Source organism: Cibotium barometz, chromosome 2 (genome assembly GCF_041138505.1).
Source record: "Cibotium barometz isolate CiBa-2024 chromosome 2, ASM4113850v1, whole genome shotgun sequence".
NCBI classification, from domain to species: domain Eukaryota; kingdom Viridiplantae; phylum Streptophyta; class Polypodiopsida; order Cyatheales; family Cibotiaceae; genus Cibotium; species Cibotium barometz.
The window spans coordinates 41,862,054-41,885,491 of record NC_141047.1 but is presented as its reverse complement, the minus strand read 5'-3'; the positions used below and the strand labels follow the sequence as shown (position 1 = coordinate 41,885,491).

General features: G+C 46.1%; 1 protein-coding gene across 8 annotated transcripts in view; it reads left to right on the top strand.

Moving 5' to 3' along the window:
• LOC147641086 (RPA-interacting protein A) overlaps positions 1-23,438 on the top strand; it is a 50,827-nt gene that overhangs the window by 14,431 nt on the left and 12,958 nt on the right. For 7 of the 8 annotated variants that reach the window (XR_015268839.1, XR_015268838.1, XR_015268837.1 and 4 more), the window contains exon 5: positions 11,261-11,349. Coding sequence is in view for 3 of the 8 variants with exons in the window: in XM_086817940.1 (XP_086674066.1) it covers positions 11,261-11,349 (89 nt within the window). In the remaining 5 variants the exon portion in view is untranslated. Of the gene's footprint in view, positions 1-9,431; positions 9,533-11,260; positions 11,350-23,438 lie in introns of all 8 variants that reach the window. The other variant, XM_086817942.1, reaches the window with a different exon arrangement.

The window sequence follows — 23,438 nt, the reverse complement described above, 5'->3', positions numbered from 1 at the left end:
TAGCATGAACCTGTGGTCATCTAGATAAGGCATCCGCCACCACATTCTTTTTCCCTGGAGTGTGTAAAATTTGAAAATGAAACATTGAGAGGAAATTTGCCCATCTCATATGCTTCTCTGAGAGCTTACTTTGAGTCAAAAAGTATCTCAAACTTTGATGATCAGTTTTGACCATAAAATCAGCCCCTAAAAGATAGTGTTTCCAAATAGTAAGGGCATGAATTACAGCCAACAACTCCTTCTCATAAACCTGTAAGTGAAGCTCTGCATGTTGCAAGCGTCTGCTCTCATAGGCAATGGCATGTCCTTCTTGGTTCAAAACAGCCCCTATGCAGTCCCCACTTGCATCACATTCCACAAGGTTTGTGCAAATCCGGAATAATGAGTACCGGTCCCGAGATGATTGCACTCTTCAACTTTTGAAAGGCATCTCTCTCTTCTTGTGTCCATTTAAAGATTGCTTTCTTCTTCGTTAAGTCATGTAACGGAGCGGCAATAAAAGCAAAATGCTTGACGAACCTCCTGTAGTAAGCACATAAACCAAGGAAGCTCCTCACTTCATGGACCGATTTCAGCTCTGGCCATTCTTGCATGGTTTGTATCTTTGCGGGATCCATGCGCACACCATCCTTTGATACAATGTGACCAAGATAGTGAATTTCTGGGAGGAAGAATTCACTCTTTTTTGCATTTATGTAGAGCTGATTTTCCTTAAGCTCTTTAAACACAATAGCTAGGTGCTCACGATGTTGGGCTTCATTCTTTGAGAATACAATAATGTCATCAAAGAATATACCTGTGAACTTTCTATGCTTTCTGAACACCCTGTCCATCATCCTGTTGAAGGTAGCGGGTGCATTTGTAAGGCCAAAAGGCACCACCAAAAACTCATAAAGACCAAAGGCTGTCCTGAATGCAGTCTTGTGTACATCTTGAGGTGCCACTCTCACTTGATGATACCCACTCTTGAGGTCTATTCGGCTGAAACATGCCGAACCTTCAAGCTTGTCCAAGATGTCATCAATGCGCGGAATGGGAAACCGATTCTTGATGGTTATCTTATTGAGGGCACGGTAATCAACACACATCCTGTAAGTACCATCCTTCTTTTGAACAAGAAGTACCGGCGAGCAATATGGCGAGGAACTAGGCCGAATCAAACCCTTTTCCAAAAGTTCATTCACCTGTGCCATAATCTCTTCTTGTTGACTAGCACTCACCCTGTATGGTGGCCTATTAGGTGGAGAGCTACCGGGAATTAGATCTATACAATGATCTTCCGGCCTCTCTGGTGGCAACCTTGCTGGCAAAGCATTTGCAAAACAATCTTTGAACTCATTCAAAAAGTTAAGCTTGTCTTGATCTAATGCACTAACATCAACACTAGAATGTTCAATGGTATCACGTACAAAAACCAAGTAAGAACAAGCTGATTTCTTTATTGCCTTATTAATTTGTACATGGCTTACAAGAGGTATGGTACTTCCAGTAGTACCAGCATCTATAGAGTGCTCACGGCCTCTATGTACAAAGCTGATTTTCTTCTCTTTGTAAGCCTTAACAGGCTCTAAACGGTGATGCCAGGGCATCCCCAACAAAACATCACAACCTGTAAGAGGAGCCACTAGAAAGCTCTCATAGTCGAGGTAGTCCTGTATATGTACACGGAGCTTACCAATGACCGGAGTTACATCAACCTGTTTGCCCTCAAAGGCGGCATCTGCATTCATTTGCATTCCCATGTCTTCCACATTAAGACCTATGGCGGCAGCCATCTGTACGGATATAAAGTTATCTGTGGAAGCATCATCAAAAAGAAACAAAGCGGGCTGATCCTTCAATTTGCCCCAAGCCTTGCATATGACTCTACTCTTGGGCTCATGCCCTGTATTACCCTGCACATCGGGTACAACATTCACAAGAGGCTTTTGCACATTAGGCTCAGCATTCTTAGGATTCTGTGGGCATTTAGGATATATATGATCTTTACTGCCACACTTAAAGCATTTTCCAGCCTTCCTGTACTCTTCCAATTGCTGTTTTGAGAGCCCAAAATTGTGGCGTTTACCCCCCGGCTTCTTTTCGGAGTCATCCTTTGCATCTCGGCCATCTTTGGGAGCATTCTTAGGTGGTTGTCCACCCTTTTTCTGGTCATAACCAGCCCTGAATTTGCTCTTGTTTTGACCTGCAAATGGCTTATTTGTGGGTGCTTTTATGTGCAAGTTCTCCGCAATCATGGCTGAGTGTATAAGCTCTTGTATGGTCTTATTTGGGTACACTCCCAAGCTTTGTTGGATGATGTGATGGAGCCCCGATTCAAACTTTCTCTTCTTCTCGTCCTCTCCAATCTTCATGAAGGGAGTAACCTTGAGAAGGACTTTCCAAAACTTTGCTATGTATGAAGCAACGGACTCTCCCTCATCTTGGGACAGCCAATCCCACTCCTTGCGTACATCCTTTGCAAAGTTTGGTGGTAAGAATTGATCATAAAACTGAATTTTGAAAGAAGACCAAGTTGGGGCAGCACTTCCATCAAGTATTTTTGCAAGCCACCAATCACTTGCCGTATCCTTGAGATGCATTCCCACATGCCTGAGCATAGACTTTTCCGAAAAGTCTTCATTGCAAAAAGCTATCTCAAACTGTCTAATGAAAGCAAGTGCTTTGGTAGAGTCCATCCGTCCTTGAAAGTTTTCAAACTTTACATCCTTGTCACCGGACTTGAACTCTCGAGGCTTCTTCCTTCTATAAGCATCCCTATGTACATCCTGTTCATCTGCATGATGATGATGCCGCGATGAAGATTCACGATCCCTCTTCGTTCTCTCTTGAGTCACACTCTCCAAATGAGTGGAAAGCTCAACACGAGAACGGACATGTCTTCTTGGAGCATAGCGGGAATGAGTAGAGGATCCCTCATCCTTACTCTTCTCTTGACCTGCATCAAGCCTAGCACCAGGGACTCTTGTCCTTTCAGCATTTGGCACTTGCTGTGCTCTTTCTGCTTGTTGTGCATCATGTGCATCACCATGGGCAGCCATGAGGGGTGGCTTCTTGAAAGCCAAACTACCATCTGCTTCAGTGTATACATCACCCTTAACCATTAGGTATGCAAGTGCAAGCTCTCGGGGCTTCTCAACATCCATTTCCTTTGCAATTGCTTCAAAAGTGACTTCATGGACCGAAGCCTTTGCCTTCGCAGCCAACACCCTTTGTACATCCGGGTCATTTTTCAATGACCTAAGCTCTTCGGTTTCAGCCCTATAGCGTCGCCTGTCCCCTTTCTTGAATTTATTCAAGAACAATCCACGGGCACGTTGGCCAGGATCAATACAATCAATGAATACAAAACAAACAGATATGCCGATGTAGGATATACAAGTCAATGTCGATGTCGAGGCACAAGATCTCTGTTGCCGAGCACACCACGAGGATGACCCACAAGATTCTCTTACCGGGCTAGTACTAGATTCAATATCCAGATCCAAATCCAAGTCATCCAAGTCCAAGTCCAAGTCCAAATCCAAATCCAAATCCAAGACCAAATCTAAATCCAAGTCCAAATCTAAATCCAGATCCAAATCCACAATCCAAGCTCCATGTCTATTCTCTATGTTCCATGTCCAAGCTCTGTGTCCAAGTTCCATGTTCAAGCTCTATGTCCAAGTTCCATGTTCAAGTCCAAGCTCCATGTCCAAGTTCCATGTTCAAGCTCTATGTCCAAGTTCCACGTTCTGGTCCAAGCTCCATGTTCAAGTTCCATGTCCAAGCTCCATGTCCAAGTTCCATGTTCAAGTTCCATTTTCATGTCCAAGCTATATGTCCAAGTCCATACATGAAGTATACAAGAGATGTGTGTGGATGACGAGGTGTATGGTGATTTAGTTGTGAGCTTGTTGCCCAAACCTGAGGTAGCAGCAGCCCATAAGATTCCAAACAGGAGAGTATGAGCTGAGTCCAATGCTCGTGGTCTGACAGTAATATTCGGTTTGCAACCGTAAGGTCTGGCTTAGAACGACTCGTACAGTTGACTTCAATAGATGCAGATCAGGTGGTGGCTAGGGTCAGATTCAGCCAGCAGCCAGGTGGCGGCGGCCAACAGGTGGCAGCAAACTGGCGCAAGAGGCAGCTGGTGGTGGTTGCGATGCTAAACAACAGATGCTGCAGCAAGCGACGGCGTTAAGTTTGGTGTCGGTGCTTACAGTAGGAAGCAGGCAGCAATGCACAGCCAGGCAGGCACAACTAGGCGACGCATCCGAGCAGCAGGCGCTGGTTCAGGTTGCGGCGATGGCATCCAATGTGCATCAGCAAGGCGGCGCTGGTATAAGGCAGCGCTGTCAGGTCAGTAGGTGGTTCAGGTGGTGCGGGTGGTGACCGGCGTCAGCTGGTGCAGCCAGGCGGTTCAGGTGGTGGTGGGGCTGGACAGCAGCGTAGGCAAGTGGTACAGTGCAGAACGTACAGCAGCCAAGCAACATCACTTGTTAGGCACTTGTATGGATGGTGGCAGCTGCAAGAAACTCCATGCTCAAGGCTGATGATGAAGAGCTCCACCCTTCCATGGTGAGGTTGATGTTGGGCTCTACGATGATAACTTCAAGTACTAAAAGAGAAGTTCCCATCTTCTATGATGAGAAGGGAGAGATTCAAGCCTTTTTATACTTGTAAGAGACCCTGCTTTTTGCCAAAAAGCCTTCATGCTTTTGCTTTGGTTTTTTATGCTTTGCTTTCCCTTGCTACATGAATGCAACTAACATGCCTCTGATGTATTCTACTCCTAAGGCTGACATCTACATGCACCTGCATGAGGACTACTTGCTGAATTCTCCAAAGTGGGCTAAGAGGATTGACCTGACAGACCTCTATGGTTGGGAGACTGATCTACGTAGCTCATGCCTGACATGTCCCGGACTGGGGCTCACAAAGGCGTCACGGCATACAACAAAATATCCTCTCAAGGTACTACTTCTCTACATGTTTCTTGCACTGTTGATGAGCCAATGTGTGACCGTGTACCACAATGCATGGGGCACGTGACATTTCCTCTTGCTTAGCTTGGCGACAGGTTCATGGCTTCAAGGTAGTCCGTCAATAACTGTGGATAGTCGAGGAAGGATTCTTTATCTAGCCAAATGGCTTCATGGGTCCCTCAGTTTTTGAACTTGGTATACAATTGGCGAAGTCGTCATCACGAACTGTGCTTCCAGTGATGTAGAAGGATCTGCTCGGGCTCTATTACTTTTGCTTCCTCAACCATTTCTGGCTGTTGCTCTTCAGGGACATTTTGCAATGAAGGTACGATATAAGGCTTTAACCAAGAGATGTGAAAGACGGCGTGCATCGTCCAACTGTCTGGCGATCTGAGTTTTATGGCGACATCACGTAACTTCTTGATGATGGGAAAAGGACCAAAACTCCTGAATGATAACTTTGGACAACGCTTGCTCACTTGCTTGAGTCTTTGTTTCATGATTCTTAAGTATACCCAATCGCCCTCTTTGAAGTTGACATCTCTCCTTGACTTATTTGCCTATCTGGTGTAAGCCTCTTGAGCTTTGGTAAGATGCTCTTTGACTTGCTTGAAAATGTTTCTGATGTCTTGTAAGTTGTTGGCTTCCAAGGACGGATATATCATTCGAGTGAGAAGGGATGAAAACCTTCGACCAAAGGCTGCCTCATGAGGAGTTTTGTCAACACTTGATGAGTGTGTGTCATTGAGAATCGCCCGCACCTATGGGAGATGAAGTTCCCACTTTGACTGCTGATCATGGCAGTACGCTTTAAGCACGTTGAAAGCCATTTGGTTGTAAATCTCCGTTTGGCCATTGGTCTACCGTCTGAGGATGGAATGCACTGGACAATTGCAATTTGTTACCAAAGTTGTTAAACAGAGCTCGCTAGAAGTGAGATGTAAACTTCGGATCCCGATTCAATGTAATGGTGTGTGGCAAACCACATATTGGATACCAATGTTGGAGAAATAGCCGGGCTATATCTTTTGCTGTAGCTGTCTGTTTGCATGGTATAAGCATACAAAACTTACTAAATCTCTCAACTATTGTCATACACTGAGTATTCCGAGATCGAGTAGATGTGGTAAGTGGTCCAAAAAAAATCCATCGAAATGTCATGAAAAGGACCCTCAAGAACAGGCAATGGCTGAAGCAACCCTGCATGTTTGGTATGAGGCACTTTCACTTTTTGACATATAGGACATGCGGAAACATAGTTGTATACATCCCTGCGCATCTTTGGCCAGTAAAATGATCTTTCTAACTTCTCCAAGGTACTGTTGATCCCGCCGATGACCACCAAGAAGTGAATCATGGGCATCATGGAGGAGTGCCGGTCTCTTCTCCTTGAGAACACATAGTTGACCCTTGTAAAAGAGCCAACCATCCTGAATGGTATAATGACCCGGTTTTGAGTAAAGGGCCATACTATAAGGAGTTCAAAATTTTGGGCAATCTGCATATTGTGTCTTCATACTATCTAAGTCCTTTCCTTGTATCTCCAACACAATAGACTCTTGTACTGTCTGAATACTACCTTTTCGACTAAGAGTGTCTGCCACGGGGTTGTGCTTACCCGGTACATATTCCATCATTCCACTAAACTGTTTTGGAACAACTGACTCCACCGGTGCTGTCTATCGCTCCACTGGGCACTTGGTATAGTTTGTAACCACTTGAAGGCATGGTGGTCTATCTTCACAGTAAATTCCCTTCCATACAGAAAAGGTTTCCACTGTTTTAAGGCTGTGATAACCCCCAGTAACTGTTTGTCATAGAGAGCATAGTTCTTTTCTGCATCATTCAACTTCCTGCTGTAATATACCGCGAGTCTTCCTTCTTGTTGCAATACTGCCCCAATGGCGAGATTACTAGCATTGGTGATTACCTCGAAGGGATCATCCCATGATGTGAGTTTGAGGACTGGTGCTTCGAAAGCTGCCTTTTGCAGAGCAAAGAACGCCTCTAAAGCCTTACCTGTCTCACTGAAACCTCTTGTCTTCACTTCCTTGAGAAAATCTGTCAATGGTGCTGCAAGGTTAGAAAACCGATGCATATGCGAGCTATACGGTTGGCAAAGGCCTACGAAGGATCGTATCTCTTGGGCTGTCTTCGAAACGTCCCAATCGAGGTTGCCTTTATCTTCTCATGGTCAAGGTGAATTCTATCGAAACCTACCACGTAGCCCAGATACTGGACTTCTTGAACTCCAAATATGCTCTTCTTCACATTGATGTAGAGTTCGTTATCTCACAAAATTTGCAAGATCTTCTACACATCCTTCTCGTGCTGTTCTGCAGTGGCACAAAAGATAAGAACGGCATCCAAAAAAATGAATAGACATTTACCGATGAGTACGGCGAAGACTCGAGACATCATCTTGTTGAAGGTAGCCGGTGCATTGGTTAAGCCAAAAGGTATGACCACGAACTTGTAATGACCTCATTCTGCTCGAAAGCTTGTCTTTGGGATATCGGCTTCGAAGATTCTGACTTGATGATAGCCACCTTTGAGGTAGATCTTTGTGAAGTACTTAGCACTGTTGAGTCTTTCGAGGATGTACTCTATCCTTGGCATGGGGAACTTGTTCTTGATTGTCAACTTGTTCAAGGCCCGGTAATCCACACAGAGATGTGTGGGCTTATCTTTCTTTTGCACAAAAAGAATGGGTGCTGTAAATGGAGAGGATGAAGGCCTGATGAAACCAGACCTAAGCAACTGCGTGAGTTGCATCTCCAACTCAGCTTCCAACGCCTTGGAAAGACGGTACGGAAACTTATTGGGTGGCTCAACTCCAGGGACCAAATTGATATGATGGTCTTTAGGACGAGAGGGAGGAGTCCAGTCATCTATGACTCTAATGGAGTAGCGGTGGATGTCGATATTTGCTGTGGGCGGACATAGATCATTGCACACTCTGCTTCCTTTCTGATAGCTCTACTAGCTTGGAGGTGAGAAATGAGCGGAATACCTTGAATGCTTCATTCCCCGCGTGGATGATAGTAGGCTCAGGCAAACCTTCGACGATCATGAAGGTGTCTTGCCTCCAATCAGGATTGGGTGCATACTGGCGGAACCACTAAATCCCTAGGATCATGTTGCACCGGAGGATGGGCGAGATAATGAAATCCTTCTGAAATGGGGCCTTCTGGACTGTGAAGGTGAACGGTTCAGCTTTCTAGGAGTGAACCTGTCCACGTCCAAATGATAAGGCACTAGGACACATCTCATCTTGGTCGCCAATTGCGGAGAGATGACATCTTTAGAACTGCCCATGTTGAAGAGAACAACAAATTGTTGCCCGTTCGTTGTGCTATAAGCTTTGATAAGACCTTTTTGACGCTCCTCAATTTCGCCCTCTTGCTTATCATCGAATATCACCGCGGCGGGCAAGAGCTGAACAACATTGGTGGTTGAGGGTGGGGGTGGAGGGGGTGGTATAGCTGTGGTGGTAGCCACTGTAGAGGTTTGTTGCTTGCATTTTTCCGCTTGCCATTTGGAACAATCCTTCTTTGCATGTCCCGTCGTGTGGTGGCAGAAAAAAACAACAGTTCTCTTTGAAGCACTGCTCCTTCACATCTAACTCAGTAAAGAGCTATTTTGGCCCTTCTTCTTTTGGTCTTTGTTGTTGGATGCTCCCTTACCCGACTGTTGGGTAGATGCCTGGCTCTGTTGGGTGGTCTGCGTCTGTTGTTGTTGGGTTTTGGGGGCGATTGGAGCTGTTTTGGGCGTGCCTCCATTGAGCATCATCTTGTGGTTCTGTGCAAGAGTCAAAGCCCTATCGTAACTCTGGGGTTTGAAGTTTTGAACGAGGAACTTACGCCAGCCCGAGACTTAGGGTTGGTGTGCTGAGAACTCCGGAAGAGACTGAGCTTCGGATGTCTTGGGCTTGAAAGCACAAAGGAATGCTGAAAGTATTCAAAGGTTGGTTACCTAAGCACACATGCTTGACTGCTGTTGATAACTTGGATTTTTATCTGATGATTTATGGTCTATGGATGGCTCACCTTTTTATATGACCAATAGGTGCTAGTCGGCTGGGACAAGAGCTGCTGGTCTGCATAATATCTGCCACGACTGGTTAAAATAGCATTAAATGCTGGTTAAATTCGTGGACTTTCCTGGCTGCTGGCCGGCTGCATGCCCAGGCCACACAAAAGGCTGTAGACTGCTGCCGACTGTTGCCAACTGCTGCTCACTGCACAGAGATGGCTGCCGACTGGGTCTAGATGATGGCTAAAGGTATTTTACACCCCTTGCAAGGCTGTCCCCTTCCCTGGGTTGGCCTTGGGGCTGGCCTTAGGGCTGGCCCCTGCTACATTGATGCAACTAACATGCCTCTGATGCATTCTACATCATGAGGAGTACGTGCTGAATTCTCCAAAGTGGGTTAAGAGGACTGACTTGGTATTGATCTGACAGACCTGTATGGCTGGGAGACTGATCTATGTAGCTCGTGCTTGACATGTTCCGGACTGGGGCTCACAAAGGGGTCACGGCATACGACAAAATATCCTATCAAGGTACTACTTCTGTACATGTTTCTTGCACTGTTGATGAGCCAGTGTGTCACCGTGTACCACAGTGCATGGGTGCATGTGACAGGGTTACCCATGGCCATAGTGTCGGACTAGGATGGACGATTCATGAGCACAATGTGGAGAGAATTATTCAAGTTGCTAGACACTCAGCTTTGTTTCTGCTATGTCAGGGTATATCAAAAGGACTTGGTAGAATATCTTGAAATATTGGAGTTTCATTACAATAGCTCCATACACAATGCAACTGGGTGTCATCACATCCTTGGCCATTGGCACAGGAAATGTACATGCCAAAGATCATGATGCAGATGGATTTTTGAAACAGTGGCAGACACGAATGCAAATACCAAAGCAAAACCTAGTGCAGAGTAAACAGAAATATGTCAATATCATCACTCCCTTGGCCATTGCCACATTAAATGTACATGCCAAAGATCATGATGCAGATGGATTTTTGAAACAGTGGCAGACACGAATGCAAATACCAAAGCAAAACCTAGTGCAGAGTAAACAGAAATATGCCAAATATGCAAATTAGCACTCGTTATTATGGTACATACCGAATCTTGTAAGCTTCAATGGCATCACCTATAAACTGGAGTTATCTGAGGATGTTAAGATACACAATGCATTCCATATCAGTCTTCTGAAGTGGAAAGGCAGACCTATGACAGATTGCTTCTGGGTGCCGATGCTCCATGTGAACAAGAATTGGTCATGCAGTTATATCAGCTTCCATCCGTTGTGCCTGATGCCTTGACAGATGATATCAATATGTGATGACTTTGCCCAATGTCATGCTAATGGTGCGTTGGAGCACGGTCTTGTGTTCCAGTGAAGTTCTCTTCTCCTTGTGCTTGAAAGGGTCAAACACAAAGGGGGGGTTATTAAGGGAATTGTATGCAGTATACATGGAAGAGAGGATTAAACAAAGAGTTGTTTAATGTAATTAATCTCATTTTGGGCATTAAACATCTCCACTCCGGGCTCCCTAGAGTGTCTTAGAAGCTGTTCAGCCTTCTTCCAGTCTGCATTTGCATTTCTTCAGAGTTTAATTGCTGCAATTGTGGAACGAAACTTTTCTTGGTGCATCAGAACAAATTTGTCCATTGGTTGGGTTACCACCACCAACATATCAGAGTCGGGCTGCTTGTTCTTGACATTGACTTTTCTTATTTGTCTTATTCATGCTGGGTTTGGTTTTTAAACATGGCAAGTTTGCTAGCACAAGATTGTTTGGCTGCCACTTGCTTTGCTCAGAGTTTCTGATTCCCCAAGAAGCTTCTGTATCAGCTGCATGTAGGCCAACTGCGGATTCACCAGAACTTGTTGCTGGGCTTGCTGCTGTTGCAACTGAGTGTGTTCCTTGGCTTGCTGATGTTGCAAGTGAGCTTTTAGTGGGCTTGCTGCTGTTGTTGCAACTGCATGCTGAGCGGTTCCTGCATTTTCTGCTTCTGTTGTTGTTGGCGGTGTGTCTACATGGGCATCTTTGTAAAGTTGAGCTCTGGCATTTTTCTCCGACATATAATGTGTTAATTTTTTTATGATGGCAGTTTTTAAGTTTTATGTGGGGCACATTCCAATGTACCAATGGTTGCATTGGCCTAATGAGTCCTCTAAATTGAAAAGAAGTGATTACATACACATACATTCTTGAGCTTTGTGATGATCCCAACTCTTATGTTTTGTTGTGATCTTGTCTTGTGTCAGAGACATTGCTACTTGAGGATTTTGAGAAATCCTGTGAGCAAGAGGACCTTGTCCTTTCCACTATGCTGGAACAACTGCAAACTGTTGAGGTATGTTTTTTTTGGGGGGGTTATAGGTGTGTGGGTTCAAACTCATGCTGGTATTGCAGGGTGTGATTCATGATATGTAGAATGAGTTATTTCAAGGAAGCAGCATCTTTAATGATATCTTATCTTTTTGGGAGGTGGTCTAGACTTTGAGAAGGCATATGATAGAGTTGATTGGGATTTCCTTGAAGGAACCCTTACATGTATGGGATTCTCTCGGTATTAGATTAGAGTTGTTTCATGCTTGTATCAGGATGCTCATAGTAGTGTGCTCACATATGGTGGTAGAGGTCATGGCTTCCAGATCCCTCGTTCTGTACTATATGGATGTCCTTAAGCCCCCCTGTTATATCTCATTGTTGCCAAGGCTATAAGCATCTTTCTTCACTCCACTGCTAGAGTTTTTGGTTTAAGTCTGCCCTTATGCAGTGAGGATCTAAGCTTGCTGATGATACTGCTATGTTCTTTAAGGCCTGAACATATGTTTATGTTCCTTTTGGATTGCATTGGAGGAATTTTGCCTAGCTGCAGCAGGGGATCTCATTAATTGGCATAAGTCTATTGGTTTTTGGATTAGTGACTCGCAAAGAGTCAATTGGGGTGCAGAGCTCAGGTTTACTTGGATTGACAGAGGCTGTACTATCAGATATTTGGGGTGTCAAGTTGGGGTTGATATATTGCCTGCACAACAGTTTGCACTAGTACCTATGAGCATTAGGAAGAAGCTTCTTGTTTGGTATAGGAGATTGGCGGGCGGATCCGGTCCACACCTCAGTTGAGGCGGTGCTGCTGATTCTCCTCCACGCCGCCCCGAGGATGCAGCCTACCTTTAGATACATATATGCAGAGGATTGGTCTCACGCCTATGCCCTGGACAGGGCGAAGGTGGAGTGGGGCTGGACACAGAGACAGGTCACCCTCTTTTTGGAGAGACTCCGCACCCGGACAGACAGTGACTATTCTCCCTCCAAGCCGGCGCCCAAGACTCACAGAGTGGAGGGCAGCTCATCCGGGCCGGCTGAGAGGGGTGAGCCAGTGGCGGCTGCTTCACTTGCCATAGCTCATCCATGAGGATCCTCTCATGGAACATCCAGGGTCTTGGTGGACCTCGCTGCTACATTGGTCGGGGCAGACTTCGCCAGGAGATCCAAAGGGCTCTCGTTGGAGGGCCCGTAGATATCCTTTTCATCCAGGAGCACCACCTTTCTGCCGGGCGCACCCGCACTTGCGGGAAGATCTTGCCAGGCAGGAGTCACACTTTTTGGTCACCGGCATATGGCTCCCAGGGGAACCAGGGTGGAGTATGCATCTCAGTCAGCGAGCAGCTTCTATGCGAGGTTGTGGATTCTGGCACTCTGGTTCAGGGTCGAGCGCAGTGGATCATCCTTCGGGTTGGGGAAGACCGCATTGGCTTCCTCAACTTCTACGCCCCTAATGGGGTGACCGGGAGAGCTGAGTTGTGGAGCACCATTAGGCAGTCCCTCCCCATGGCAGACCATTGGTGCCTAGGGGGGGATTGCAACATGCTGGAGGATGCAGAGGACAAGATGGGGGTCATCCAGGAGACCATTCATGGGCCGGAGCTCGCTGCCTGGGAGGAGCTAGTGCTGCAGGTGAGAGGCCAGGATCCGTGGACTCTCTCGGAGTTTGGCAGGATGCAGGGGAGTTTATCTTTCTCGCGCTTGGATATACGGGCCACAGGAGTTAACGTTTCCCGCATCGACAGGTTTTACATTGATGAGTGGGCTTGCGATAGAGGTGGCACTGTGGGTATACTTGCAGGCTCTTCTTTTTCAGACCACTTTCCAGTGCTTCTCCAGATCGAGGACCCTACGAGAGGAGAGCGAGGCCAGAGCGTCCGGATTCCAGATTGTCTCATAGAGGAGCCCGAGATTGCGACCAGAGTTGAGCAGGTCTGGCGGGAGCTTCAGTTCAGGAGAGGATCGGCAGCCAGCGATCTTGACAGGGGTTTGCAGGAGATCAGTAGGATGCTCAGACAGGCTGCCCTGGACCATCTGGAGGCTTTCAGAGAGCAGGAGAGGAGCCTGCGGAGGAGTCTAGCTTCCCTTCAGAGACTTCAGGAGAGGGATCCTACGAGCCCTTGGATTTCAGAGCAGATGGAGTCAGCTCGCACAGAGATCAGATCCATCGAGGAGAGGAGGGTGGAGTTCCGATTCCATGCTCGGGCATCCTTTTGGACACAGGCTGGAGACAGAGTGACTCGGGATTTCTTTGAGGTGACAGGGCCTCGCTTCAGACGAGAGGGTCTCAGGCGTCTTCGGCAGGCTGATGGCCAGGTAGTGGTGGATCCCCCCAGGGTTCGGGCGATCGCCACAGATTTATACAGGGATCTGCTCTCTGCTGAGCCAGCAGATGACAGGGTGAGAGAGGCTCGGGAGGCAGTCTGGAGCTTCACGAGACCGGTTGTGCCGGCCCATTTGCAGCACTCCCTTCTCTCCCCCTTCTCGGATGCGGAACTGGAGGCGGCTCTTCAGGCACTTCCTCGGGGCAAATGCCCAGGAGAGGACGGTCTCTCAGTGGCTTTCTTCCAGAGGTACTGGGGTCTCTTGCATAGGGGTCTCAGATTGGCATTCCAGGAGATCATGGAGTCGGGAGACATGCCGGACAGCATGGCAGAGGGGTTGATTCACTTGATCCCCAAAGAGGGAGGAGAGAGACTGGAGATTAGACAGTGGAGACCGATCACCTTGCTAGGCACGGCCTACAAGGTCCTAGCTAAGGCGATCAGCAGGCGGCTTCAGCCTCACCTTCCGGACATCATCCACTCCACGCAGACAGGCTTCATCCAGGATAGGAGCATCCTGGATAACATCTTCTCTTTCTGGGAGGCTACGGCTTTGGCTAGATTTCGGCAGGAGGATCTGGTAGTGCTCCTTCTCGACTTCGAGAAGGCATATGATCGGGTGGACTGGGCCTTCTTGGAAGGCACTATGGAGAGGATGGGCTTCCCCCCTCAGTGGATCCGTGGGGTCTCTGCACTCTACACATCGGCTCATAGCCAGGTGCTGATACAGGGCGTGCGCGGAGAGAGGTTCCAGCTCTCGCGCTCGGTGCGGCAGGGGTGCCCCTTGGCGGCCTTTCTTTTTCTTTTTGTGGCGGAGGCCATGAGCACTTTCTTGACGGCACAGGATACAGGTTTGCGGGGCCTCCAGCTCCCCATCCGCACCTCGGAGGAGCTCCTAGACTCGGAGTTTGCCGATGACACTGCTGTCTATCTTCAGGGAGGGGAGGAGAACCTCCGCCGCTTCGCCTCAGCCATGGACAGGTTTTGCAGAGCTTCGGGCGCTTTGATCAACTGGCACAAGTCGTGTGGGTTGTGGGTCAGTTCTGTGCCCCCCCTTCGATGTCACCAGCCTGGACATTTCCGAGTCTGAAAGGGGTCTGGTGGACTCCAGGATGTTTAAATATTTGGAAAGTACAAGCTTTGGGAATGGGGGATTATCCTAGAATACAAAGGACCACACTCCTAAAATTTAGGAGAGTTGCTATTTTTGGCCCGACTCCGATGGAAATTCTGTTCGCATCATTACATCTGGAATTGAGCAGATACCAAGAGTTGGCAAAGTGCCTATGACAGAATGTCTACCAGTTGGGATATTTTTAGAGATAAAGTTTATGGAAGGACCCATCTCTTAGATTGGGACATGTGGCAAGGAGGTGGATCAAAGTGAGACAAGTGGCCTGAAACTTGTTAGAAAATGGATCAAAGTGAGACAAGTGGCCTCACACTTGTCACTTCAGCTATTGTGTGGCTCTCCACTTGTCATTGTAGCCTTCTCTTGCCATTTTAGCTCATGGGAGGCCCAAATCTATAAATTGGAGCCCTCTCTCTTCATTAATAGAGGCTCTCTTGCTGCACACTAGCCTCTACCACCATTGAAGGCTTCCCTAATGATGGCTACTCTCTTTCTCTCTCTCTTGAAGGCTGCCCATGAAGAATACCGGCTGTTGGGGACTGTTTTGGAGGCTTCCATCGCGAAGAAATACTGAAGGCAAGGGTATTTAATCATTTATTATGATTTCTAGCCATTGTACTTGTTGCACCAGCATTTGTACTTGTTGTACCTGCTGTACCAACCATCGTACCGGCTGTACCAGCCACTATACTTGCTGTACCAGCTATCGTACCGGCTGTACATAGTTTTCTTGTGAGCTCTCTTCCTTCTTGTAATAGTTTTCTTGTGAGCTCTCTTCTTGCTTGTATGCTTTTGAATTCATACTTCCTAGCTAGATGCATGCTTGAATAGATTTGATTGTAGGCTTCCCTCTTTGATTAGCTTCTTCTCCCCTTGCTTTTTGCTATGGACTGAGCCTTTCCCTAAGTGTGTCAAACATATCTTTGATGTTCAATGTTTGACATAGAGCCTATGAACTAAGTGTGCTAAACATAGATCCTACAGACTAAGTGTGTCAAACATAAAGCCTACGAACTAAGTGTGTCAAACATAAAGCCTACAGACTATGCCTTTCCGCAAGTGTGCCAAACATAGAGCCTATAGATCACACCTTTCCTAAGTGTGTCAAACATATCATTAATGTTTAACATAGAGCCTATAGACTATGCCTTTCCCTAAATGTGTCAAACATATCGTTGATGTTTGATGTTTGAAATAGAGCCTATGGACTAAGTGTGTTAAACATAGAGCCTATAAATTAAGCATTTCCCAAACATCTCTTTGATGTTTGATGTTTGACATAAAGCCTATAGGCTAAGTGTGTCAAACATTGAGCCTACAAGCTAAGTATTGTACTTGCTATACTAGTCATTGTACCTGTTGTACTAGCATTTGTACTTGTTGTACTTGCCACCGTACCGGATGTACCAGCCACTATACTTGCTGTACCAGCCATTGTATCTGTTGTACCGGCTGAATGGAGAGTTGTACTTGCTGTACCAGCTCTATTGCATGAAGACCCGTGGTTTTTGGGGAAGAATCAGTACCCACACGGAGGTATATGGATCATATTGTTGGCTGGGCATTTCTACAGCCTATGTTCCGGCTTGGTAGCCTTGTGTTGGGCTGTGTTATGACATTTGTATAGGGATAATCCGGCATCTCCCGTGGGGAGAGTAAGGCCCTCAAAGCTTGTACATGATATTATTCTCCTTGGGTAATAAAATACTCCAAGGGGAGGGTCGGCCCATTCCGGCCTCTATGCGGTGTCACACGTGCAAGCTCCATTTTCAGCATTTGTGGATGTTTTGTCCAGCTTTATGTTTTATGCAAAGTGATGATGGATATGTGTTAAGGCTGTGGCCATGTTTAAATGTTTTAAATGCATTGATGGTATCAACAAGTGTGTCAAAGGCCCTAGTCCCGCGGGCACCCGCCGCGAGTTTCATTGGTATCAGAGCATAGGCTTTCTTGGAAGCGGAGGCTTCCCTCTATCAATAAGGAAGAGAAAAGATCTCAAGTGGGGACCACACTTACTATCATTGCTATTAAGCATGGCCAGCCACTTCAGAGCCTATGAAGCAAGAGCATGAGCAATAGACAGCTTGGTATAAGGATTTATGAATTCACAAAATTTATCTTGGAAGTATGGAGTTGGCTTTATGCCCACACGTTCAGCACTCTTTCCATATGGATATTGTGGATTATATTATCAAGCTTACAAGCAAGCTATATAGAGATATATCTCAGGATATCTTAAGGATACGGTGACGAGATATTTCTTTTGGCTTCATGACCAACCTGGCAAAGAAAAGCTAAGTATACTTTGAGTTTGCAAAGTTAGTGCTTTTGCTATGAAGTGTTTTTGATGTTCACTAACCCTTGTATAGCCATGCAAGGAGAAAGGTGGTGTTGTTTGCCTTGAGATGGAGATGGTTTCAGGGAAACATTGTTTATGGCTCCCTTTATTGGGATGGATTATATCTATGGAGATTTCTTTCTTGGACGGGATTTATATAGATATTGGGCTTCACAAGCAATTTCTATGGACGAATCTGTCCGAGTTTATAGAGAAGAAATCTTTGGATACCTCATGGATATGATGCTTTTATGGATAAAGTCCACCTCTACTCCAAGGTGTGTGGTTAGCATGGAGTATGTGGTAAGAGGTATGGTATACAGGTCTATGGATTCCTGGACTTCTTTTCTAGGGATTTGAATTCATCCTCAGGTTTATGGATTATGTTTATGACTCTCTTTTACTGGGATGGATTATTCTTTTTGGCTCCCTTTATTCGGGATGCATTGGACTTATGGAACTCATGATTCACATGCCCTGTGTAGTGTTCTCTTGTCCTACGTGCTCTCTTGAAGATTGTTTCTACCATGTGAGGGTGGAACAATAGAGAGCAGATGGAAGGGAACATGGGCACTTCAAAGGGTAGTGACAAGCACAGATGGAAGGGAACATGGGCACTTGAGAGGGTAGTGTGAGTTGGTGGCCGAAATGCCTACAAACTATTGGTGGCCGAAATGCCTATAAACTATGTGTAGCAGAAATGCTTATAGAACACGAGGTTATCTATGCCTGCGAGTGATTGTTTTATCTTGTTACTTGAGCCCACCTCTCATCCAAGGTGTGTGGTCAGAGTACCAACACGGAGTGCAAGTGGTAAAGTGGACATGATGGGACTGATTTGTCTCGCCCATTTACTTGGGACATGGATTATGATATCTGGACTTATGGGACTGTTTTGTTTCGCCCATTTACTTGGGACATGGATTATGATATCTGGCTTATGGGACTGATTCGTCTCGCCCATTTATCTTGGGACATGGATTATGATATCTGGCTTATGTGACTAATTTATCTCGCCCATTTATCTTGGGACATGATTATGATATCTAGACTTATGGGACTGTTTTTGTCTCGCCCATTTATCTTGGGACATGATTTTGATATTGATATTATGGAGACTTATTTAGTCTCGCCCATTTCTTTGGGACATGGATTCTTCAGTTATATTGGATTTTTGAGACTGTCTCGTCTCGCCCAATCGATGGGACATGATTATATCTTGAATATATGGCTTGAAGCTTAAAGTTGCGGACAACTTTTAAGAAGTTGGGGAGGATATCACCAGCCAGGACATTTCCCAGTCTGAAAGGGGTCTGGTGGACTCCAGGATGTTTAAATATTTGGAAAGTACAAGCTTTGGGAATGGGGGATTATCCTAGAATACAAAGGACCACACTCCTAAAATTTAGGAGAGTTGCTATTTTTGGCCCGACTCCGATGGAAATTCTGTTCGCATCATTACATCTGGAATTGAGCAGATACCAAGAGTTGGCAAAGTGCCTATGACAGAATGTCTACGAGTTGGGATATTTTTAGAGAGAGAGTTTATGGAAGGACCCATCTCTTAGATTGGGACATGTGGCAAGGAGGTGGATCAAAGTGAGACAAGTGGCCTGACACTTGTTAGAAAATGGATCAAAGTGAGACAAGTGGCCTCACACTTGTCACTTCAGCTATTGTGTGGCTCTCCACTTGTCATTGTAGCCTTCTCTTGCCATTTTAGCTCATGGGAGGCCCAAATCTATAAATTGGAGCCCTCTCTCTTCATTAATAGAGGCTCTCTTGTTGCACACTAGCCTCTACCACCGTTGAAGGCTTCCCTAATGATGGCTACTCTCTTTCTCTCTCTCTTGAAGGCTGCCCATGAAGAATACCGGCTGTTGGGGACTGTTTTGGAGGCTTCCATCGCGAAGAAATACTGAAGGCAAGGGTATTTAATCATTTATTATGATTTCTAGCCATTGTACTTGTTGCACCAGCATTTGTACTTGCTGTACCTACTGTACCAACCATCGTACCGGCTGTACCAGCCATTGTACTTGCTGTACCAGCCATCGTACCGGCTGTACAAGCCACTGTACTTGCTATACTAGTCATTGTACCTACTGTACCAGCATTTGTACTTGTTGTACTTGTTGTACCAGCCACCGTACCAGCTGTACCAGCCACTGTACTTACTGTACCAGCTATTGTATCTGCTGTACCGGCTGAATGGAGAGTTGTACTTACTGTACCAGCTCTATTGCATGAAGACCCGTGGTTTTTGGGGAAGAATCAGTACCCACACGGAGGTATATGGATCATATTGTTGGCTCGGCATTTCTACAGCCTATGTTCCGGCTTGGTAGCCTTGTGTTGGGCTGTGTTATGACATTTGTATAGGGATAATCCGGCATCTCCCGTGGGGAGAGTAAGGCCCGCAAAGCTTGTACATGATATTATTCTCCTTGGGTAATAAAATACTCCAAGGGGGGGGTCGGCCCATTCCGGCCTCTATGCGGTGTCACACGTGCAAGCTCCATTTTCAGCATTTGTGGATGTTTTGTCCAGCTTTATGTTTTATGCAAAGTGATGATGGATATGTGTTAAGGATGTGGCCATGTTTAAATGTTTTAATATGCATTGATGGTATCAACAAGTGTGTCAAAGGCCCTAGTCCCCCGGGCGATGTCACCAGCCTGGACATTTCCCAGTCTGAAAGGGGTCTGGTGGACTCCAGGATGTTTAAATTTTTGGAAAGTACAAGCTTTGGGAATGGGGGATTATCCTAGAATACAAAGGACCACACTCCTAAAATTTAGGAGAGTTGCTATTTTTGGCCCGACTCCGATGGAAATTCTGTTCGCATCATTACATCTGGAATTGAGCAGATACCAAGAGTTGGCAAAGTGCCTATGACAGAATGTCTACCAGTTGGGATATTTTTAGAGATAAAGTTTATGGAAGGACCCATCTCTTAGATTGGGACATGTGGCAAGGAGGTGGATCAAAGTGAGACAAGTGGCTTGACACTTGTTAGAAAATGGATCAAAGTGAGACAAGTGGCCTCACACTTGTCACTTCAGCTATTGTGTGGCTCTCCACTTGTCATTGTAGCCTTCCCTTACCATTTTAGCTCATGGGAGGCCCAAATCTATAAATTGGAGCCCTCTCTCTCTTCATTAATAGAGGCTCTCTTGCTGCACACTAGTGGCTACTCTCTTTCTCTCTCTCTTGAAGGCTGCCCATGAAGAATACCGGCTGTTGGGGAATGTTTTGGAGGCTTCCATCGCGAAGAAATACTGAAGGCAAGGGTATTTAATCATTTATTATGATTTCTAGCCATTGTACTTGTTGCACCAGCATTTGTACTTGCTGTACCTACTGTACCAACCATCGCATCGGCTGTACCAGCCACTGTACCTATTGTACCAGCCATCGTACCGGCTGTACAAGCCACTGTACTTGCTATACTAGTCATTGTACCTGCTGTACCAGCATAACATGACGGCTTGGCACATATGGAGAGCCCGATGCAGGGAGGCCATAGACCGCCAGGCGATTCCACCGGCGGAGGTCATACAGGCTCTCTGGGTGGACATCATTCACACCTTGAGAGGACACTGGGGGAAACTTCAGGGCGACTCGGATCGCATGAGAGATCGCCGCAAGGCGTTCCTCCGCACTTGGCAGCCTGGCCCTTTCCTCACCGCGAGGGGCGAGGACGTCACCTGGCACTACAGGCCTCCAGTTTGGCTCTTCTCACCTCCCGCATGTACTACTAGGTAGCCCCCCCCCAGAGAGGGGCCAGCCACGGGGGTGGAGCTCCGGTGTTCACTGTATATATTATCCCTCCTTGTGAGGTGAGGTTTGTAGCCTTATGGCGTCTTCTCATTAACTAATAGAAGGATCGTTTTTCCAAAAAAGAAAAAAAAAAGAAAAAAAAAAGGAAGAAGCTTCTCCATTGGAGTTCTAGGAGATTGGATCTAGCCTCCAGAGCCTTGGTGGTTAACCAAGTATTGCTTACCTCAGCCTGTTCATTGCCTCATGTTAGTGCTTTTCTCGTGGTTAACCACCAAGTATTGCTTGCCTTAGCCTGTTCATTGCCTCATGTTAGTACTTCTTTTGTGGATGCATTGACCAGTTGCGGACATTCGTCGATAACTTTCTCTGGTCAGGTTTGGATGGTACACTAGACACCCGTGACCCAGGCTAGAGTTGCTTGGGAGACTGTTATACGCCCTAGATAGGAAAGGGGGTCAATATTGTAGATCTTGATATACAGCGTAGAGCATTGCTTTGCAAGTTAGCGGTCAGAGGATTCCTTCTAGGTACTCAACCTTGGAAGAATTTCACACTTTCGGTTGTACACACCTTGTGGTGGTGGGATCGTTACCACTCGCCTGCGTGCACCAACTGGAGTGCCGCCTGTGTGCGCATACTTGCCCACCTGCGTGTGTATACCAGGCCACGTCTCCTCCACTACTAGGACCATACCATATCACCCAAAGCTCTATCTACTTCTGCTGCCAAGACCTTGTACTAGGATATAAAACCACATCAAGAAGCTCCTCAAGAAACTGTCTTGAGCTCAAACACACATACCACTCATGCAAGCAAACAATGCTATAAAGATACAAAATGTAATGATGCAAAACCAAGACACATACCGAAAACATGCCATATCTAAGACCTACTCTAGATACAAGCCGACTGTCATTGCTTAGAACAAAAACACCAGAACACTACACATATATACATGTTTTTTGGGTTTGATTTATCAGCCTCACATACTTTGCCCTCTGCCCAAACTACTAGAGCGCTCGTGCTCAGCGGAGCAGGAGAGAATAAAACACATAAACCAAAGTCCTCTTCTTCTACTTGTTGTGTAAGGTCTTCTTCTGCGACTTGTGCCGAATACATTTCATCCTTTATTATGGTCATAAGACAGGCTATGTACTTCTTCAATTGAAAACCATTCACTCTATTCTATTCTAATCATTACGTGTCTTTTTCTCTCTATATCTCTCTCTCTCTCTCATCTCACTCACACACACTCTTTCTCTCTATATTGCTGCAACTGCCATAGCCCACTACGCACAGTGGTTTTCTGATCCAACAGTGGAGCCTTGGATGTCACTACTGTAGTGCTTTTCACCTGAGTTGTTCCTGGGGTCCCTTTCCCGTGTGTGAGGGAGCTGGTGCTTTTTGTTTTTTGCCCCCAGAGAGGTGCCTCTTTCCTGGTGTAGCCTCTCTTTGAGAGCGGCCAGCCAGGGAGGGAGCATATTCCTTTTTGCATTGTAATCTTGACCTCGTTAAAGGGATATCTGCTGACCTCTTTTGAGGGTTGTAGTCTGCTTTGTGTAGGCTCGTTTTCTCGAGTAATAGAAGGATCTATTCTTGGGGGAACAAATGCTTTTAAGCTTCTTATGAAACAAAATGGGCTTGATTATGCATTTAGTATGTTAAATTCTTTGCATATGTATGTATGTGTACAATTGTCTGTTTGGAGAAATGTTTGGCACATACACACATTTGTCTGCCTGCCTGCTATGTATAATATAGTTGTGCATGTGCGACATGCAGGTACGCATGGCACATGTGCACATGTATGTATGCATGGTACATGTGTGACATGCAGGTACACATGGCACATGTGCATGTTTACGAGTGCACATGTTTGTCCGTGTGCCTGCTACACATACAGTTACTGTCGATTGTCTGTCTACCCACTACACAATGTTAAATTGTGTGTGACATGCAGTCTCTTATGGCATGCTTGTCCATGGCCTGCCTATTACAATTCAGGTGCTTATAGCAGATTTGTCTGCCTGCCTACATGCACTTTCTGCAGGAAAATGTACTTTGAAACCAGCCTTCAGAAATCTGACGGGCGGTGGAACAAACACTCGCACACGAACACTTCATCACCCATGAGAACCTGGAAAAAGAAAACAAACAGGGGAGCTAGATTGTTCCAGCAAATAGTACAAGGACACCGATTGGCCCCAAAACGTAGTGGCGCTCCTTGCGGTATTTCTTTACTTGATAAAAAATTGAGTACAAAGTACAACTTGTCGAATCCTTTACCAATAGGATCCCTTTTAGCTTTTCACCCAGGACTTTCCAAATAAGAACTCTCGTTATCACAGCAAAGCTTTCCATAGAGAAGGCACACTTGTACGGCACCTCCCTGCCAGAAAAGGTCTTCCCCATCTCTACAATGGATCCCACAACCCTTTCCCAATCAACATTAGTGTTGAACCAAACCACATGTCCTTCCTATAGTCACAGCTTGCATGTAACCTCGAGAAAACTAGAACCTGTTCACATGAATC